This window comes from Chrysemys picta, chromosome 6 (genome assembly GCF_011386835.1).
Source record: "Chrysemys picta bellii isolate R12L10 chromosome 6, ASM1138683v2, whole genome shotgun sequence".
Lineage (NCBI taxonomy): Eukaryota > Metazoa > Chordata > Testudines > Emydidae > Chrysemys > Chrysemys picta.
In genome coordinates this window covers 48,835,289-48,855,241 of record NC_088796.1, presented here as the reverse complement: position 1 = coordinate 48,855,241, position 19,953 = coordinate 48,835,289, and the positions used below count along the sequence as shown (strand labels likewise).

At 41.5% G+C, this 19,953-nt stretch overlaps 1 protein-coding gene across 19 annotated transcripts in view; it reads left to right on the top strand.

Moving 5' to 3' along the window:
• TNPO1 (transportin 1) overlaps positions 1 to 19,953 on the top strand; it is a 157,555-nt gene that overhangs the window by 60,771 nt on the left and 76,831 nt on the right. For 10 of the 19 annotated variants that reach the window (XR_010602195.1, XR_010602193.1, XM_005288230.5 and 7 more), the window contains 5 exons: positions 1,361 to 1,467; positions 3,112 to 3,245; positions 6,428 to 6,509; positions 9,051 to 9,173; positions 19,835 to 19,953. Coding sequence is in view for 15 of the 19 variants with exons in the window: in XM_005288230.5 (XP_005288287.2) it covers positions 1,361 to 1,467; positions 3,112 to 3,245; positions 6,428 to 6,509; positions 9,051 to 9,173; positions 19,835 to 19,953 (565 nt within the window). In the remaining 4 variants the exon portion in view is untranslated. Of the gene's footprint in view, positions 1 to 1,360; positions 1,468 to 3,087; positions 3,246 to 6,427; positions 6,510 to 9,050; positions 9,174 to 19,834 lie in introns of all 19 variants that reach the window. The other 9 variants (XR_010602194.1, XR_010602192.1, XM_065599096.1 and 6 more) reach the window with 1 other exon arrangement.

Below are 19,953 nucleotides of genomic sequence, written 5' to 3'. Positions count from 1 at the left end.
TCGTGGCGCCATGGGGTAGGCAGAGGGGTGGGGGCATGGGGAGCTTGGCGGGCCGCACAAAAGAACCCCACGGGCCGCATGTTTGAGACCCCTGCTCTAGACAGACCTTTTAAGGATATTCATTCTTCAAGAGCCTATAGGAATTTCAGAAGGAGATGATAGGTCCACTCCATAGCCAGTTTTCTTTCCAAAACTTTCACCACATCAGACTACTACATGGCTTCCTTCCCCAATCTGTTCAGAAAAACACAGGGAGGAGATCTCAACATTTTGTTCACCTTATGCATCCACATCACATCAGGTGGGTGAACTCTAAAAATTGAATTTAGAAACCACTCTGAAATTTAAATCCCTACCCAGGAGATGAAGGAATCTAGTGCTCTACATTAAAAACCAACTCAAAACAGTTATTCCATGAATTTCTGAATGACCACCTTCTTCAAACTGGGACAACAGAGCATGTCTCTTCCTATGAATACTCATTTGATCTTCTACACAGTACCAAAATGGTCAGGGGAGAGACAGAGCAGTATTTGGTCTTTAAAGCTTTTGTACAATGTTTGAGGATGTTCAAATTTATATTGAAAACTCCTGGAAATTGAGAACTGATTTAAAATTGAGAACTGTTGGGGATGCTAGTTTTATGTTTGTTTCCTCACCTGTGTTCGAGAGTATATATGCTGACTGGTGATAGCAATAGTTGGAATGCTAGTTTAGAAAAGGTACTGGCAGCCATCAGTGTACTGTGTCATATAGCTCTTCTGTGAGCAGTGTTGGATTGCATGATCCGTAAAATGTTGATCACCTTTTGCCCTGCTTATTCGTAGTGCTTAAACTATTGCTATAGTTAGTGGTGCTCAACTAGTGGTGGGAAACTTAATGGCAAGAAGCCTAGTATTGGCACTTCTATATTTGGGTTCTACTTTCTATTGGGGTTTTGTATTTTTTTTCATTTCTATGTTGGCGAACCAGATTTCTTAAACCAAGTTACAGCAGAGCACTACTCAAGCTCTTGCATTTGGTTTGAAGGAGGTTTTGTGGGCTAGCGGGGTGAGGGGGAGTGACCCAGAGTTTTGTTGTTGACAGGTCTGAACTACCTCCTTGGGAACCAGCAAGAACAATCAGCTGGATTCCCAGTCACTCCTAATAGGAGAGAGGTTATCTAGTAACTTTCTTTGTAATAAAATTTCCTTCCTCCACGTTTGTCCGCTCTTAACAAAAAGCAAACTTCTTAACTAAGTAGTTATTTGGGCAGTTGTACTGGGGAGGTGGGGGTGTCTACAAAAACTGTATCCCGCTAAACCTGCATTTCTTCAGAGAATCTCACTTTTTTTCATTCTTTTTCTTCAACACTTCCAAGGCATTCTGATTACGACCATTGCCTCTAAGGGGGAATTGCAAAATTGGCCTGAACTCTTACCAAAGCTTTGCAGCCTCTTGGATTCTGAAGACTACAATACCTGTGAGGTGAGGAGTTTTGTTTCAAATACAAATTTAGAGGGAAAATGTCATATTTCATATGCTTGTGGTCTATCTTGAGCAGTGTTTCCCAAACCATAGGTCCCCATGCACCCGTGGGTTGCAGGAAGGGTCAAGATTGGTTGCATGTGCCCCAGAAGCACTTTCTGTGGGGAACAGAATCCAGACAGTAGTAGCACAGAGGAAGCAGCGGGGCCAGTGGCCGGCCAGCAGTCTGTCCCTTGGGTTCTCGCTTCCCCTGGGCAGCAGGCAGCCGAGTGGTGGCAGCGGTTGCAGTGCAGAGGAAGCTGACAGGGCCAGTGAGCGAGCAATCAGGAGCCTGGTGACGATTGTGGCTGGGCTGCAGGAAGGGACAAGTTTTGGAGAGCAAGAGTAAAGGGGCGGGGCTGGGGAGAGGCCTGGGGAGTGGGAGGAGCTGAGTGAGAAAGGGAAGAGATGTGGGAAATAAAGCTAGAGAGCTGAAAAAGGGAAGGTGTGGTGGTTGGTCCCCCAAAAAAGAGAATATACAGTTACTGAGTCACCTTAGTAAAAAGTTTGGGAACCATTTCTCTAACACTCAGTAGTTCCAACTGATTATTCATTCTAGTTTCTTATGGCCGCATACCTATTTTTTAACTGAACAGTGACTTACTCTTTTGCCTGACTGAAGTGGTATGGCTTCTGTTTCTTTCCTTTTGGAATGTATCCTAAAATTTCCTTTGTTATAGATGTTACATTGGACTGGTGTGAGAATGAGATTACTTTTGAGACCTAAGGTGATCAAAAATGGGTGCAGAAGAAGGAAAATGTTAAGCTTGCTAGATTAAAGTCTTAAATTATCAGAACAGTTGCTACTTCTGTTATGAAAATATAACCTACTACTGGATTCCCTTTGCTACGTGATTTTAGTTACTCTATATTGGATCTACAAAAGCTGTTTGAAATGTTGTGTAAAAAAAAGTTTCTGTAAAGATTTGAGAGTAATAAATGGTACCCAAGATCAAATCCGACAGGGATGGTCTAGGAAGACTAACTCTCCTGGATAAACTATTTTTCTTCTTTTCTTAATACTTTGTTTTGGATGGAGTGGGAGAAACCAATTTCAAAATGTTCAAGTTGATAATTTTATGGATGGAGTTTTAGGGTTTATCGTACACATTTAAAATCAAGTACAGATAATTTAGGAAATTGTCACCTTGGATTTAAAACTTTGAAATATAGGGAAAATGCTCTGCATTAGTATAAATGGAGGAAAGTTTTGTCCATAACTTAAGATCTGATTTGTACTCTTAATTACGTTTAGTAAATACAGCAGGGAAAACATGTAGTATGGATAGACTAGCATTGAATGACCAAACAAAATCTGTCACCTGCTACTCAAGTTGGGATCTTACAGATCAGATCAAAATGTAAAATTACTTGTCTGTCTCTTTTCATCATGAAATTGAGTTGAAACTTACTAATGTGTGTTAAGTCATAACTGCATCTGTTTGCTAACTGTGTTACAAATAGCTAGCCATGCTCATTACTAAATAGAGATATTTAGCTATTCATTGGTTTTCTTTTCTCTTTTTAGGGTGTGTGTGGGGGGGGCAACTTTCTTAGGAAACTAACTTTTTTTTCCTGAAGAAAGCGAACTTACGTATTTTACAGGGTGCCTTTGGAGCTCTTCAGAAGATATGTGAAGATTCTGCTGAAATCTTAGATAGTGATGTATTAGATCGACCCCTCAATATCATGATCCCTAAATTTTTACAGTTCTTCAAACACAGCAGTCCAAAAATAAGGTAGGCATACATGCAGCAGTGCAGCACTACAGTCTCAGATGAAAATTGATTTAGATAATCTATCCTGTGGTATTGTTTAAAATGTCTGAAAAGTGATCCTGCATGTGCAATGGTGCAGGGGGAAAAAAAGCATTGAGAGTCCATGTTAGTGTCAATGACTTGCGTGTCACTTTTTGCTTAGTTTAAAAAGTAAAAAGATGGTGTCTGTCTTCAGCCTTACTACCAACCTAGGGTCTTGAAAGTCAACTGTGTTCTCCTGGCTTCACCAGCAGTAAGATTCAGCAGCTGGAACTTAGTTAATAAATCTCTTGCTCATGAAAGCATGAGCCAGAATAGAATCTAGATCACTCTTTCATAGCTGTATTGACTGCAGTGTGAACATGAATAAAAAAGCAGTAACATACGTTTTGTCAGTAAAGCAAGTGTGTGTAACATGTTCCTCATCAAATTACTCTTCTGACTCTACCAGTGTTCTAGTGTTTCTAATCTTTCATGAGATCAAATTAAAAACATATTTATTTTTTTAGATGGGGGGCTACAATACTAATATAAAATATGAAATATCCCAGGGGCTGGAAAAAAAATCTCTAAAGTGGATAACTATAAAAGAACTGTGGGGTGGTGATGGGCATAAAATTATACATGATTTTACAGGGTAATACAGGGGTTCTCAAACTGGGGGTCGGGACCCTTCAGGGGGTCACGAAGTTATTCCCGGGGGGGGGGGGTGTCATAAGCTGTCAGCCTCCACCTAAAACCCCGCTTTGCCTCCAGCATTTATAATGGTGTTAAATATATAAAAGATCTTTTTAATTTATAAGAGGGGTCGCACTCAGAGGCTTGCTATGTGAAAGGGGTCACCACTACAAAAGTTTGAGAACCACTGGGGTAATACAGCCAAAAGTGGTTTTGAGTTGCATGTACAGAGTCATTATAGTATGTGAGAAGAAATAACTGTAGCTGTTACTGCAATATTTATGTAGTTCATTTCTGGACACCATTTAAGTTAGAAGTTACTGCTCACATGGCAAAAATTCAGATGAACAACAAAAGATGATGATGTTGAGGCGACATGGGTATATGATTTCAAATTGTAAACCACTAGTGGGATGGGGTTGAAGAGACTATAGGGAGAGGTATCACAGTAGAAATTGAGATGGAAAAAATTTATGATAGTGAAATGTTAGGCTGTGGAATAGGTTCCCAAGGATGTGGGTTTTTGCCACTGAGTCTTTTTAAAACTAGGCTAGACACAGTATTAGAAAAATCTAATATAAGGAACAGTCCTGAGCTTGATCTAATCTAATACGTATGGAGAAAAATATTTTCCTCTGAATAAAACAAATTCTATTTACCGTGTGTCAATGCTGTTTCTCATCTTCATCTGCCTGCTATTTAAAAAGGAACGAACACGCACACGTTTTGAGTTCCCTTTATGGAAGGAACCTACTGAACAACCACACCGGGTAATTCTTGTTCAGTGATGTCATCAAACATTTATTCTAAACACCTGAGGGAAATACATTTCTCTTAGAGGGGAGCTGTAAAGCTCCTACATGTCTGTCCCCCAAAATGGCCTAAACAGGATGCGGGTTTAAAATTAAAAGGGGGGAAAATGTCTAAAGACCATACCTGAAAACAGTTTGAGGTTCTGGGCAAACATGGAATCCAGTTGTTTTTACACTGGGTTTTTTGATGCAAATGGTGTCAACTGATATGTAATAGGGGGGAAAAATATTTCCTAGTTCTATAGAAAATTATAGAAGCTAGGGATGGAAAAGATCTGTTAAATCCAGTCTTCTCTTAATATAGGATTGTGTTCTGCAAAACATCTTTTTTATTTGTTTTGTCCAGTCTGTTTCTATTGATCTTCCTTTGTTTTTTTGCCCATATTTCTAATCTGTCTAGATTCATTGGTGTGATCTAGAATGTATTTTATTTAGGATCTGTGTTTGCTTTTTAAAAAAAGCACTCCATCTTGTTAATATTTTAGTTTTTAAATTTTTAATTTAAATCCAGGTTTTTGAGTCTGAGATTTCGAGAATTTGGGCCTGTCGTCTATATATACTAGTTCCACTGAAAATAAATAATATTGCAAAAATAATCATCCGTTTTACAATAAGGAGGCAGATACATTATAAAGATCATCACATAGATTGCATGGGACTACTAGTTTCAGATGAGAGAAAGTCAACATTCATAAGAATAAGCTCCTTTTATCAGAAATTACACAGTAGTGTTTCCAGAGCTGCCATATTCCACAATTCTAGCAAATCTCATGATGTTCTTCCATATCTTTAATCATGCATTTTTTTTTTTTTTAGTCGTCTGTCTTAATGTCTTGATATAGTGTAAGGAACTCTACAAAATGCATCCAAAAAAACAACAAGGAGTCTGGTGGCACCTTAAAGACTAACAGATCTATCTGTTAGTCTTTAAGGTGCCACCAGACTCCTTGTTGTTTTTGTAGATACAGACTAACACGGCTACCCCCTGATAAAATGCATCCAGTTTCTTCAAAATCTTAAGGACAAATCCAGGCACAGGTGTGTGGACTTGAAAGGGCCCAATGGTAGCAGATTGATTAGAGGATTCTGTGCTGCCTTAGAGCAGAGGAGCCAAGTTCAAAGGTGTCTTTCACTTTGTTCCAGTGCATAAAGTTAGCACTCTGGGAGGTTGGTCAGTGAATCTGCTTTGTGCATCTGCTGGCCCCAAACCCTGTGCTGGTGAGCAGTGGGTCACATCTATTTTACCTCGTTTGCCTGCCCCTCTAACTTGTAGAAGTGGCCTATTTGCCTGCTGGCTTTTACAGAGAGGATTTAATTCCTCAGCCTTCTGCTTTTTGACTGAGTGCACATACTTTGGATTGTTTTAGATTATTTTTTTAAAAGCAGGGTTTAGTCCATAGGTGTTGCATTGTATTTTGTATTCCTGAGATTTTCCTTTGGAAAAGAAAATTAATATTTTAATATTACAGATGAATCCGTGTATTTCGGAAATGCTCTCTTGATCTGCATATTTGGATTCCTCTTATTTGAATCTGAAAATTACCGTTACTTTGTAGTGTATGTCTTGTCTTTGCTTTGCTTTCCTCTTCCCAATTGTTTGATTGTATACAGTTTAGAAAAAGTTTCTAATGAATTTTTTCATCTGTTTTAAATAAATGCTTGTTCTACTTCTAGGTCCCATGCTGTTGCATGCGTCAATCAGTTTATCATCAGTAGAACTCAAGCTCTTATGTTACACATTGATTCTTTTATTGAGGTAGGTGAGGTTTTTTCTAAATTTTATATTTTTAGAATTAGAAAGAGCTTAGAATCCTGTTAAACAAAGAACCTGCTTTTTCTGTAAAAGGCATTGCATGCAGTAATGATACAGAATGTTTATAGCTCATGTATCCAGGCCCTAGACTTAATTACATTAGTTTTAAATTTGTATTTTTCTTTGCTGGCTGAGGAGTGGTTAAAATATTAAGATCTCCCCACCCTGTTGCATATGTTTGCTTTGCTAAGTATTTAAAACAGTGGAGTAACATGCTCCACTAGAACAGCTATTTTCAACCAGTGGTTCGTGACGGGGGTGCCTATTGAGTAGTACTGATGTCTCAAAGCTGGCAGTTGCCTAGAAACCTGCAGAGGCTGGGAAAGAGCAGACTATTCCATCCCCCTTCTGCTTCTGTGGTGGCTGCCTCTGATCCTACATCAGACTACCCAATCGTAAAGTAGCTCCTCTGCATCCTTCGTCCATCCTTCAAATCTAGAGTGGGGAAGGTGGCTTTGAGAAACTGTAAAACCAGCTTTGCAGCCCTCAGCATTGCTCCCCAGCTTCCACAGCTGAGTGCTTTGTGAGTAGGTAGAAAAAGGGAGAAACTCCCCATCCAGTAGCTCCTTCAGTCTTGGCACATCAACCTTCATGCTTTCCACCTTCACCTCTTTAAATCCACAGTATGGTGCCAAAGTTGTCCTGTGATCCAAAATCCTTAACTATTTGTGATTTCAAAGAATTCTGGAGAATAGTGGATTGCTGAATGATTTTTTTCAGTCATTTTATGGATCATGGACCAAGAAAACCACTAAGAACCACTGTAATAGAGACTGATGAATATTTCTGTGAGGGGAGAACAAGTACGATCTTCCGCTTTATGTTCAAATTGATTGCATTATGGGCAAGATTTTCAAGTTGTGTGCAAAACCGGGAACAATTGTTTAATTTATAAACACAATAGATAGATTTTGTAAATACATATACCATACACAATTACAGTCATTACACGGGCAAATTCATGTTATCATGCATGCCCTCCTGTTATCTCCATTTCTGCTCCTCTTTGGCCTATGTATTAATACATATAGGGCAGTTGTCAGTAGGTAACTGTGTAGGAGGGGATTGGGGACGGGGGAACAATCCTCCAGGCAATATAACACATTACAATGAGGGTCTTGATTAACTTCTGCTGGAATAGGGTTTGCCAATTGTATCCTGTGTCTGCTAGATATGAATATTGACCCAGGGTTACAGCTACCCTTAGATTTTGTATTCATGCACTGTTGTGCTGGGAGATGACGGCCTTAATTTGCATTTGAACATCTGTGGCCTACCTAGAAGCAGGATATATTGAGTCAGCACAGCCTTTAAGTGGTCTGGCCATGTCTCCATAGGGTCAGCACTACCTGTTTGTGGGCCAGTTCAGAATACCTTTTGCTCTAACCTCCCTTTTAAGTGAACTTAGCCTCAGAGGTCCTTGTGGCTTGTCTTACATTGGAAGGAGTTGATGTAAATCTGAGATGAGGAAAGTTCTAAATGTGAATAATTAGAATTTTGAGAATGCATGCTGTAGTGTCACTTAAACAAGAAAAATACTTATCCTTTGTGAGCCACTGGATTGTTCTGAGAAAATGTTTGAGTATATGATGGTAGAGGGCTCTTTCATTACCAGTACTAATCCAGTTTCTTCTGTCACGTGTGCCATGGTCCTCATTGCTTAGAAGTGAGTTTATTTAACTTAGATTTATGTTGGATTTCTTAAGACTTTGGGGGCTAGATCAAGGCATTCTAGGGCCTTAGGCACATGATGATTTGGAGGGGCCCCTATGACCTCATAAGCTTCTTTTTTTGGTGTGGCCAATCCTCATGGCGTGCGCCCTCCCTCCCACCAGGAGTATGAGAGCAGGGGGACCTAGTCCCCTTCCAGAGATGGGCCTCTCTCCTCATTCCCTGGAGATACTGGGTTGGCAGCAGCAGGGTCCCCATCCCACAATTGTTAATATTATTGCTGAGGCAACTTTTTGGGTGGATCAAGCCTGGTACTGTTTTCTTTACTTGCCACAGAAGCCTCTCATCAGGGCCTGCTGGGGTACTGAGTCTTGGTGTTAACGCTACATTGCCATCCAGGGATTAAATATCACCCTTTGGCGCTATTGTTTGTCTGTCTGCAGACTTTGGGAAACGTTAATGCATCCATTATATTAGGGTCATGTTTTCAAGTCTTTCTTTGTAACTGTTAGATTGAAGGCAAGTTTCTAGCCCTAAACTTTCATTTAAAGAAAAAGTACATAACTCCAGGAGGCAATAGTATATAGTGCCTATGCTTTAATCCAGCCCTGATCATATCCATATAAAGTGTTAGAGAATCTGTGCAGTATTATGTACTTTCAGGTGACTATAAAGGAGCATTAATTCCAATCACTGAATGGTATTGAGTGTTGAACACAGAAATGTGCACTTGCATGATTGCTTGCTTGATGACAGCAAGTACTTTTCTATATAAAATAATGGGATTAGAAGAGTCTTAATTTTCCCCCACAGAATCTCTTCGCGTTGGCTGGAGATGAGGAGCCTGAAGTACGCAAAAATGTGTGTCGGGCTTTGGTGATGCTGCTGGAAGTTCGAATGGATCGCCTGCTTCCTCATATGATCAGTATAGTTGAGGTAAATTTTGTTTGCTAAATTACATGCACAAAAAATACTTTAAAGTAATAGTTATAATAGTGTGTGGTGTGAGCTGTGTGTATTTTGCATATTTATATCTTTCATTGTTCTTGAAGGATGGTGTGGACTGCACTCTCAGCAAGTTTGCAGATGACACTAAACTAGGAGGCGTGGTAGATACACTAGAGGGTAGGGATTGGATACAGAGGGACCTAGACAAATTAGAGGATTGTGCCAAAAAAACCTGATGAGGTTCAACAAGGACAAGTGCAGAGTCCTGCACTTAGGACAGAAGAATCCCATGCACTGCTACAGACTAGGGACCGAATGGCTAGGTAGCAGTTCTGCAGAAAAGGACCTATGGGTCACAGTGGACGAGAAGCTGGATATGAGTCAACAGTGTGCTCTTGTTGCCAAGAAGGCTAATGGCATTTTGGGCTGTATAAGTAGGGGCATTGCCAGCAGATCGAGGAACGTGATCGTTCCCCTTTATTCGACATTGGTGAGACCTCATCTAGAATACTGTGTCCAGTTTTGGGTCCCACACTACAAGAAAGATGTGGAAAAATTGGAAAGAGTCCAGCGGAGGGCAACAAAAATGATTAGGGGTCTGGAGCACCTGACTTATGAGGAGAGACTGAGGGAACTGGGATTGTTTAGTCTCCAGAAGAGAAGAATGAGGGGGGATTTGATAGCAGCCTTCAACTACCTGAAGAGGGGTTCCAAAGAGGATGGAGCTCGGCTGTTCTTGGTGGTGGCAGATGACAGAACAAGGAGCAATGGTCTCAAGTTGCAGTGGGGGAGGTCCAGGTTGGATATTAGGAAACACTATTTCACTAGGAGGGTGGTGAAACACTGGAATGCGTTACCTAGGGTGGTGGTGGAGTCTCCTTCCTTGGAGATTTTTAAGGCTCGGCTTGACAAAGCCCTGGCTGGGATGATTTAGTTGGGAATTGGTCCTGCTTTGAGCAGGGGGTTGGACTAGATGACCTCTTGAGGTCCCTTCCAACCCTGATATTCTATGATTCTATGATAGGCTATTTTTGGCAACTGTGAAATTATCTTCTGGTTGACTAGCTGATTTGTATATGTGACACTTGGTCCAAATGATATACTTTACTGACCTTAACTTAAATGAGGGGAGAATTCATTCCAAACTGAATTAAATAAGCCAAGAGCGTTAGTGTTGGGGGTGGGGAGGAGGGGGATCCTAAATGAATGGAATGCTGGTGGAATATTTCACATAGATAACGCTGGAAAAATGGAAGTCCTCTATAGGTTAACAATATCTTAACACTTTGTAAAGAGGTCTGGGGAGGAGACTCTGGCAGAACCAGGTCCATCATTGGCATTGAGAGATTCACTGCCACCAGTGCAGCAACGCTTCGTAAGAGCAACTGCTGCTTATGAACAGCATTTTTCCCTGGGAACACTTTCCCTACCACGAATTCTCCACTTGCTAACAGCAACAAAGCAGCTGCATAAGAGCCACTAGCCATCACCCTCAGCCCCCAGCTAAAACCTCTCCAGCACATCATCAAAGATCTAAAACCTATCCTGAAAGATGATCCCTCACTCTCACAGATCTTGGGAGACGGACTAGTCCTCACTTACAGACAGCCCCCCAACCTGAAGCAAATACTTACCAGCAACAAAAACACTAACCGAGGAACCTATCCTTGCAACAAAACCCAATGCCAACTCTGTCCACATATTTATTCAAATAACACCATCATAGGACCTAGTCACATTAGCCATGCCATCAGGGACACATTCACCTGCACATCTACCAATGTGATATATGCCATCATGTGCCAGCAATGCCCCTCTGCCATATACATTGGCCGAACCGGACAGTCTCTGTGCAAAAGAATAAATGGACACAAATCTGACATCAGGAATCATAAGATTCAAAAACTAGTAGGAGAACAGTTCAACCTCTCTGGTTACTCAGTAACAGACTTAAAGGTGGCAATTTTGCAATAGAAAAGCTTCAAAAACAGACTCCAGCGAGAAACTGCTGAGCTTGAATTAATATGCAAACTAGATACCATTAACTTGAGACTGGGAGTAGCTGGGTCATTACATATATTAAATCTATTTCCCCACGTTAAGTATCCTCACACCTTCTTGTCAGCTGTCTAAAATCAGCCATCTTGATTATCACTACAAGTTTTTTTTTTTTCCTCCTGCTGATACTTCATCTTAATTAGCCTCTTACAGTTGGTATGGCTACTTCCACCTTTTCATGTTCTGTGTGTGTGTGTGTGTGTGTGTGTGTAATGTTCCATTCTATGCCTCTGATGAAGTGGGCTGTAGCCCACGAAAGCTTATGCTCAAATAAATTTGTTAGTCTCTAAGGTGCCACAAGTACTCCTGTTCTTTTTGAGGATACAGACTAACACGGCTGCTACTCTGAAACCTGTCATTTTGTGACATTGTGACATCACATCATCCTCTCATTAGCATCATTTTGTGTGTGTGTGGCAAAACCAGACAAAATGCCAAGAAGTCTCTCGATGAAAGAAAAAGTACAGATTATCCCAGACTATCAAATTTCAGGGACTACTCAAAACCAAGTCCCAGTCAAGTGGGAGTTGCTCAAATCAGTTGTTTGCAGAATGTCAAAGCTTTTGACTAAGTACGGAGATGGACAGTCAAATAGCTGACGTAAGCATGAGTCTGAAGGAAAAGCCCCTGATGTTGACCAGGTTCTCTTTATGTGGCTCAAGGAGAAGAGGGCACAGGGAGCACTGCTTGCTGGACCTGCAATCAAGGAAAAAAAACCTTCAGCTTGCTGCTTCACTTGGATTGAATGATTTTAAGGCAAGTGACAATTGGTTACCAGATGGAAGAAACTCTTCAATGTCTCTTACAGAAAAGAGCCTAGCGCCAAAAAAAAAGTCGGCAGACAAACCAGCAGCTGAGCAGTGGCAGTGCAAAAAAGTCCTCACATTCTTGAAAAGTTTCCCCTGGCTGATATCTACAATGCTGACAAAACAGGATTTTACCTGAAAAGGCTCTGACAGGACAAGTAGGAAAAAATTAAAGAGCTAGAAGGAGAGAGAGCTTCAAAGGACAGGATAACTGCACATCTGTGCCAACATAGATGGTAGCGATAAATGCCTGCTGTTCATGATCAGGAAGTCAAAACAACCCACATGCTTTCCGAAAGATTTCAGTAAACTACCCCTCAGTTATGTCAGTTCAGCAAATGCCTGGATGACAGGTTTTCATCAACTGGCTAAAAAAGGTGGGATTGTTATCTTACAGCTCTGCAAGTGAAGCGATGCCTCTTTCTGGATACTTGCTTCACAAACCCCATTGGTTCTCTCAAACATTCAGCTCAAATTCTTATCCCAACACTACATCTTTGATTAAACCTATATAGCTCAAGTGTGATTGTTGTTGCTCTTGATGTGGACCCCAGTGCAGATATTCAGACAATCCTGAAAACTGTAAATTTACTGTTGGTGTTGCTGAGGCATGGCAAGATGTAAAGCTGACAAAAATTTCCAGCTGTTTCAGGAAAGGCAAATTAGTTGTGCCAGTGGAAGGTGTGCACAATGAGGCTATTGAAGAGTTTGACGACCTCCTGAATGATGTTCCGCTTCCAGTCAACATGGAAAAAAGAAGACTTAATAGCTGTGGCTGCGAATGAGGATTTGCTGAATGCTGCAGCTTCTGCAAGGCCAGAGAAACGAGCTTGTGTTGTCGAAAAACATCGTAATCAAGAGGGTGAGGATGATTTTGATGAAGTCCCACCTCCGACAAACTCCAAGCTGTTGAAGGCTTTGAACATTTCAGCACCCTTCATAGGAAGGGTCTACAGATCTCTCTGGGATATTGAATCCCATCTTCAAAACAAAATTGTGACTGAGAAGCTGAGCAAATGAAAATAATTCTTTCTCACACACAGCGAGTCTGTTTTATCCATTCTTAATTTAGAAGTTGATACTCTATAAATAGAATACGCTTTTTGATGTGGAAGTATAATACTGTAATACTTTAATTTAGGTTATTTGCTTAGCAGATGCCCTTATCCAGGACAACTTACAGTGTGTACGAAGTATTAGTTAAGTCTGAGTTCAAAAAATGTTTACAAGTAAGAGCAAGAGATTGTGTTGTCATAGCTGATATTTGTTCTTAAACATAAAAATAAAACTTATTTTTATAACGTTAACTCCATACCACTTTCTTGATACAGTGTGGTGGTAGGCTACAAATGCAAAGTAGAGCACATGTTTAAAATGTACAGTATACTAATGTAATACTGTAACAATAGTAAACATACATAGTTACATAAAACAGCTACAGTACATATCAGAAAAAGCAGGCTGCCTTTGGTCAGATGATACCCCCATAACAACAGCCCCTTAGGAGCAACATAACAGAAGAGCACTGATGAGTGTCTACTGTACTGAAAATGCCATATACGTTGATGATGCCCCCAAGAGGAAGTCTACACACCGTCGTCATTGTGTACTTTCTCCCTGTTATCAAGCAGAGATGCTTATTTGAGGTCTGATCAGTGCCACTGAGGCCCCTGTGGGGTTCTCCTAAAAACTGACATGGGCCATCAAGACTGGTATTGGTCCAGGCAACAATCTGAGTCATCTGTACTATACAGTATGCTGCCAGGGCCCTCTAAGGGATATTAGGATCTGCCTTCATAAACGTCAAGAAGCAGGTGGTCTTCAAGGAAGAGAGAAGGCATTGTCCCCAGTGACATTCCTGGCCAGACCAGCCACACCAGACTATCAAGTAGATGATTCAGTGGCTGAGCAACATCAACATCCTATCTTGCAGCCTAACAATCTTTCCTAGTCATTGCTGCATGAAGCTATATCCTTTGCATAGGTACTGGCAGCAGACAATGTTAAGTGTTCCAGGAGCTCCTGATGTGGATTGTCGAGACTCTGGAAATCAAGCATTGTCATCTCAGAAATCACATAAACTGGTCAACATCCTGTCAGCTTCTAGTCTAGCCAGGATCGTCCTCCCCATTAACAAGGGACTGCTAAACCCAGCTAAAGCCCTGTAGCAGATGCCAGTCTTTATTGACACCAATTATGAAATGAGTCATAAATAGTTGCGAATTACCTCCTTTTGGGGTTTGAGTACTTAGTCATATTGGCCATTGAAGAAAAATTTAGATGGAACAGAAGTGTCCCAAAAGACAAGACCCCAGATACCTCTATTTAGAAGGAAGTTGTACTTCTCAGTTTCTGTACAGCTGTGCGTGGCTTATTGCCAGGCCGTGTTGGCTGAGTTTGCCTTTCTAACATGGGTCAGGGTGATGACCTTCCTCATGAAAGCAGAGAGGCGCATAAGGACATAATAAAGAGAGGCCAATTGATACCTGAAACCGTGGCCAAATCTGTCACCGCAGAGGCCATTATGTGCAGAACATTATGTATTGTTCTCCAAGTATTGGGGATTCTGAGAGTTGCAGAGCACAATTGAGGACTTTTCCTGGGGGCTCAGCTGTTAAGTAAGCAGACAGACTGCTTTGCACTCACTGATGGACTCCAAAGCTACCTTGTGGTGTCTAGAGAGTCACACTTTTTCTGTCCCCAGCCACACCTGAGATGGTGTACGGTCTTATCACCCCGGACAAATGGAGTATCACACCAAAAAAGCACCTAAGATACAACAGTGTTGCCAGCGTTCCTCTTCCTCAGCAACACCCACTGCTCCTTTGACATGACAGGAGATTTGACAAGACTTTGAAAAACCACATCAGACCAGTCTTGAGAACGCCACCTTTGAAAGCCGCTTTTCCATTCCACTGCGTGTCGTTTTCCTTGACATGAGGTATTTGAGTGTTCAATGATCGCACAGGGCTGTCCCATCCAGTTCTACTTTACCCCCTTCCCTGTCCCTCTTCAGGGACCCTTCTCAAGAGAGCCTATTACAAAATGTGGAGGTCTTGTTGCTTTGCTTTGTCTTCCTCAGGAGTACTGGGGAAGAGGCTGCTTTTTTTTTTTTTTTTTTTTTTTTTTGACATTTCTTCATTCTGAAGAAGGGAAGTGGGGTGGTCTTTGTCCTATCCTACACCTGATGAGACTGAACAAATACATGCCATCCTCAACATGAAACAATTAACATTTCCTCTTTCTCCAAGCTCAAGACTGACTCTCAGCTTTCCATTTGCAGGATGTATATTTTCACATATTCAGCCATTCACCGAGCCCACAGAAAGTATCTGCAATTCATAATGGGGCCCAACCATTACCAATACAGGGCTCTGCCCTTTGGACTTTTAATGGCTCCTAAAATATTCTGGCTGGCAATAGTGGTAGTGCATTTAAGGAAACAGGACATCTGTCTACCCATACCTGGATGACTGGCAGATACCAGCATTAGACAAATGGCCTTAAAGAGCCTTTCCTTGTGAACTGTAATAAACCAGTAGCTGAAAGCCCATGCTGTAGCATATATAGGGCAGTTGGACCAAGTATTCCACCATCTGTGCAGTTCTCTTACAACCAAATGAGATGGTGCAGTTTAGCTGTAGAGCAAAGGTTATTGGTTGAGTTAGCTCTATTACAATGGTTTAGGACTCTTGGCATGGCATATCCTTACCATAATGACACCACATGGCTGTAATTTGTAAAGTCAGAATAACTAAGAATGTGAAAACTGTGTAGTAACTGACCACAAATCCAGTAATTGAACCTGGTGATCCTTCTGAACAAGAAGAGCTCTCAACCATGCTTGTAGCTGTTTCCAATGCTTCACACTGACTCAACAGACATCGGCTTCAGAGTGACAATTCTGGAATCTTAGTGTCTCTCTCTCTCTCTCTCTCTCTCTGTCACACACTCACAGATGCGAGTTTATAGGATTTTTGATTCCAGATAGACAAGAGACTGCCTGCCAGAGGACAGGTTCTGATCTCTTCAGTTAGCGGTAAACTACCTACAGGTGGTACATGTGTATCTGGGACTCTTCAGCTATATGTTGGTGAGCAGGTATAAGATGCTGCTTGCCACATTTCCTTATTGGACCTTACGACTGTGGCTGAGGTTCCATATGCTCCTCATCCAGGCATGTGCATCACAGTCCCACTTCAAATTCTACAGTAGCTCAGTTGGTTGCTAGACCTAGTAAACTTGAGAGAGAGGGGCAGAGTTCTCAGCCCCTTCCCTGGGGATGACCCTTGTTACAGACCTATTGGGATCTGATTGTGACACCCTCAGATGCAGGGCATGTGAACTCAGGATGACTTGGCCCTCACCTTTGGGACATTCATGTATATTCATCAGTCTTGCCTGTTGTTTCAGAACTCCACAGTGCAATTCCTGATGGACATTATTTTTGGCCAAGTGCTTGATCGTCCTCTTTCTGAAAGTCAAGTTCTGAGAATGGTGCCATCAATATGGGGTGACCCCATTGGTGCTCCCCATCTCCCAGGATTCAGCTATATAACCTAGCAGGCTTCCTGAGCAGAAATGTGGTAACCACCCACAAATGGTCACTGTTGAAGTCCATCCTAGACCCAGTACTCATGGAAGTGGGACTCCCACCATAGACTGTCACCACAGAGGACAATAAGTATGGATCTCTACCAGACACCTTCCTCCTTCAGTGGTCTTGATGACTTTGATATGCTTTCCCTCCAGTTTCCTTGATCCCCAGAATATTATCCAAGATCAGATGGAACAAGAATTTGATCATGATAGCCCCATACTGGCTGAGACAGTTTTGGCTGTTGGACCTATTACAAATGTTCAAGAGGCCTTCCATATATCTTCTGGCCAACACAGATAAAATCTCAAACCTCTGTCAGATACTGTACCAAGAGCCACACTTGTTGCACCTGACTGCTTGGGTATTTGCTGACTGAGCAACACTGATGTAGACTGCTCCCTACAAGTTCAGAAAATTTGTATACAAAGCAGGAAACTTTCCACCAGGAAGATGTACATCTCAGAATGACAAAACCTTCTCCATGTGGGTAACCTATAATAGTATTGATCCAATGGAGGTCCTGATACTGAAGGTCTTGGACTATCATGCTCCTGAATCACATGGCATTAGCATTTAACTCCCTTAAGGTTCATCTTGCCACAGTATCTGTGTCACACTCCAATACAGTTGTACTCTGGTCTTCTGACACCCTGTGACATCAAAATTCCTCCAACGGCTTACTTTTACTCACTCTGCAGCCAGGGACCTGTCTTCCATGTGGGGCTTTGATGTCATCCTTCTAGAGCCTGTGGAGCTTCTCTTGGGATTGCTGTAGGAATGTGCAGTACACTACTTTACTTTTCTTGTGGCCATTACCTCAGCAGAGAAGTCAATGAGCTCCAAACTCTTATGATCTGGCTGCCTTCACATTGTCCATGTAGAAGGATGTGTGAGAGGAAACCACACCCAACCTAAGTGGAATTCTGAAACCGCCTCGACCCAATCCATCACAGTACCAGTTTTCTCTCCTGGCATCAAGTGCTGCTACATGAAGAAGCTGAATTCTTTGGATGTTTTCAGACCTTGACCGATACCTTTATGGGACTATATCTTTCAGGTGCTCTCATCTCCTCTCTATGACCATATTTGCTGAAACAAAAGGTCATACTATCTCACTGAAGATAATTTCAAAGTGTCTCCACACTAAGTAGTAGACACCCATCTTGTGCCCGTAGAGAATATTTATCCAAATGTGTGGATCCACATGGGCAATGCTCAAAGGAGAAAATATGACTTTGCAGAATTGTGAACAGTGAGATGACTTTATGTAGGGTGCTTATTGATAATAAACAGCAGCAACATAAAAATCAAACTTGCATTTGCATCCGAAAGCTATAAAATATGTGACCATCATGATCCCTTCAGGTAGAGGGTTCTATAATTGTGGTCTGGCTGCCAAGGAAGTTCTTGACATGAGTCCTAAGTCTTGTTCTGAGTACACTATTACTCTGTGAAACAGTTTTATTGCGGGCCTCAGTTGCAAGTGGTGGTGTGTAATGCCTTCATGTATCTCATAGCACAGTAGGGCCAATACGGCTGCTGCAACACCAATTTATTCTATTGCTATGAAATAATCTTCATTCCCATTCCTTTACAGTGCGTGCGCATGGGCGCACAGCTGTGTCTTGCATTTGAAAATACTTGTTGATATAACCTTGGTAATTTTCTCTGAGGAGGGTTTTTGTTATGTTCTCCACAGAGTCCGATTCACTTCCCAGGCCTTAGTTCTTGAGATGTTCTTTAGGCTATCTAGCTGGCCAGTTAATTCTTCTCCTTTCCTTGGCTCCAAACTGGACTCAAGCTCTGGCTCCCTAACCAACTGCCACGTAGCTGAGTGTAGGGTGCATGTACTGTGATCCAAGTAACTCCCACTTGTGGAGAAAACTGGAGAGCAAGAGACAGTGGCAAGGAGAATGAAAACAAAATCTCAGGTACCTGGCTATGGCAAATCGGCAGATGGCTTTTCCTTTTGGAAAAAAATCCAAATTACATAACTGCAGTTGTATTCAGATCCCTGACTGTTCGCATCATCTTAGAGCTGTAGTTTCAAATTGTGTGTAGACCAAGGCAGAGAATGGCATTGGTTTACTCAGTATTCACATTTTGAAGGTTATCATTGCAACTGAAGGGCTAGAAACAGATTTGTTTTAATGAAAGCTCAGATTCTGGAGCGCAGTTCTGTGGAAAGAGCATAACATCTGTGGCAAGTTCTGTAGCTGTGGAATGCACAGGATGCTCGTGATGTACTCCCTTTTGCTCATGTGTTGGAGGTGGACTGTGACATGCTGAAGCAATTGGAGGAATTATTTTTTAAAGGCCTTATTCCAGGTAAATGGTATGGTAAACCAAGTGGATTTTCTTGTTTTTTCTAAATTGGAACATGGTTTCATGTATAAGGACCAGCATGAAAGGATGCAAAGATTGTAGAACTTAAAGGAGTCTTGAGGGAGAGGTTTGAATGAACATTGCACTTCTGTATTACAAGTGGTATAGCAACGGTATGAACAGTATGCAAGAAGTGGTGTGTTTTGGCTTAAAGCAATGATTATGGGGTATTAAGTTTTATGGGACCCTCATTGATTTGAGACATGGTCTTTCAAAGCTCTTGCTGGCAATAAGATTATCATTTCCACTATTTATCTTTACTGTATTCACTCTGTTACATACACGTGTGGATTATGGGATTTGATCATACTATTTTAAAAGTATTTCATGCTTCTTAGTTAAGATTATGAAAGGAAGTAGGGATTTTAAGGTACTAAAGGTAATATGAAAACACCTGCATCTATATATCAATGGAGCTGCACCTTCCAGTTGCTGGCGGAGGAGAGATTTCTCTTCTCTCCCTCCCCCCTCCACGCCCCCAAATGGGGTGGGAGATCGAGCTGTTAAAAAATCCGAAATGTTTGGCACAAGCCTCAGGTTTAGCGAGCATTGGAAGATGACTGACAAGTGAAGGACTTAACACTGTACATAGCCTGTACTTAAAATTCTTAAGCCAAGTGGCAGTCTGTTGCAGCTGTATATACTATCCAAAAGCACCTTTAAAAAAAAAATTGATCATTCGTAATGGCAAACTGCAGTTGTAAACTACTAACACATGTAGTAATTTAACTTTGATAGAATTCTAAGTGTCCAAAGGAACCTAAGCGAATAAAGTAATGATTTCTCTCCATATTGTGTAGTACATGCTTCAGAGGACCCAGGACCAAGATGAAAATGTGGCTTTGGAGGCGTGTGAGTTTTGGCTGACTTTGGCTGAGCAGCCAATTTGTAAAGATGTTCTATGTCGGCATCTTACTAA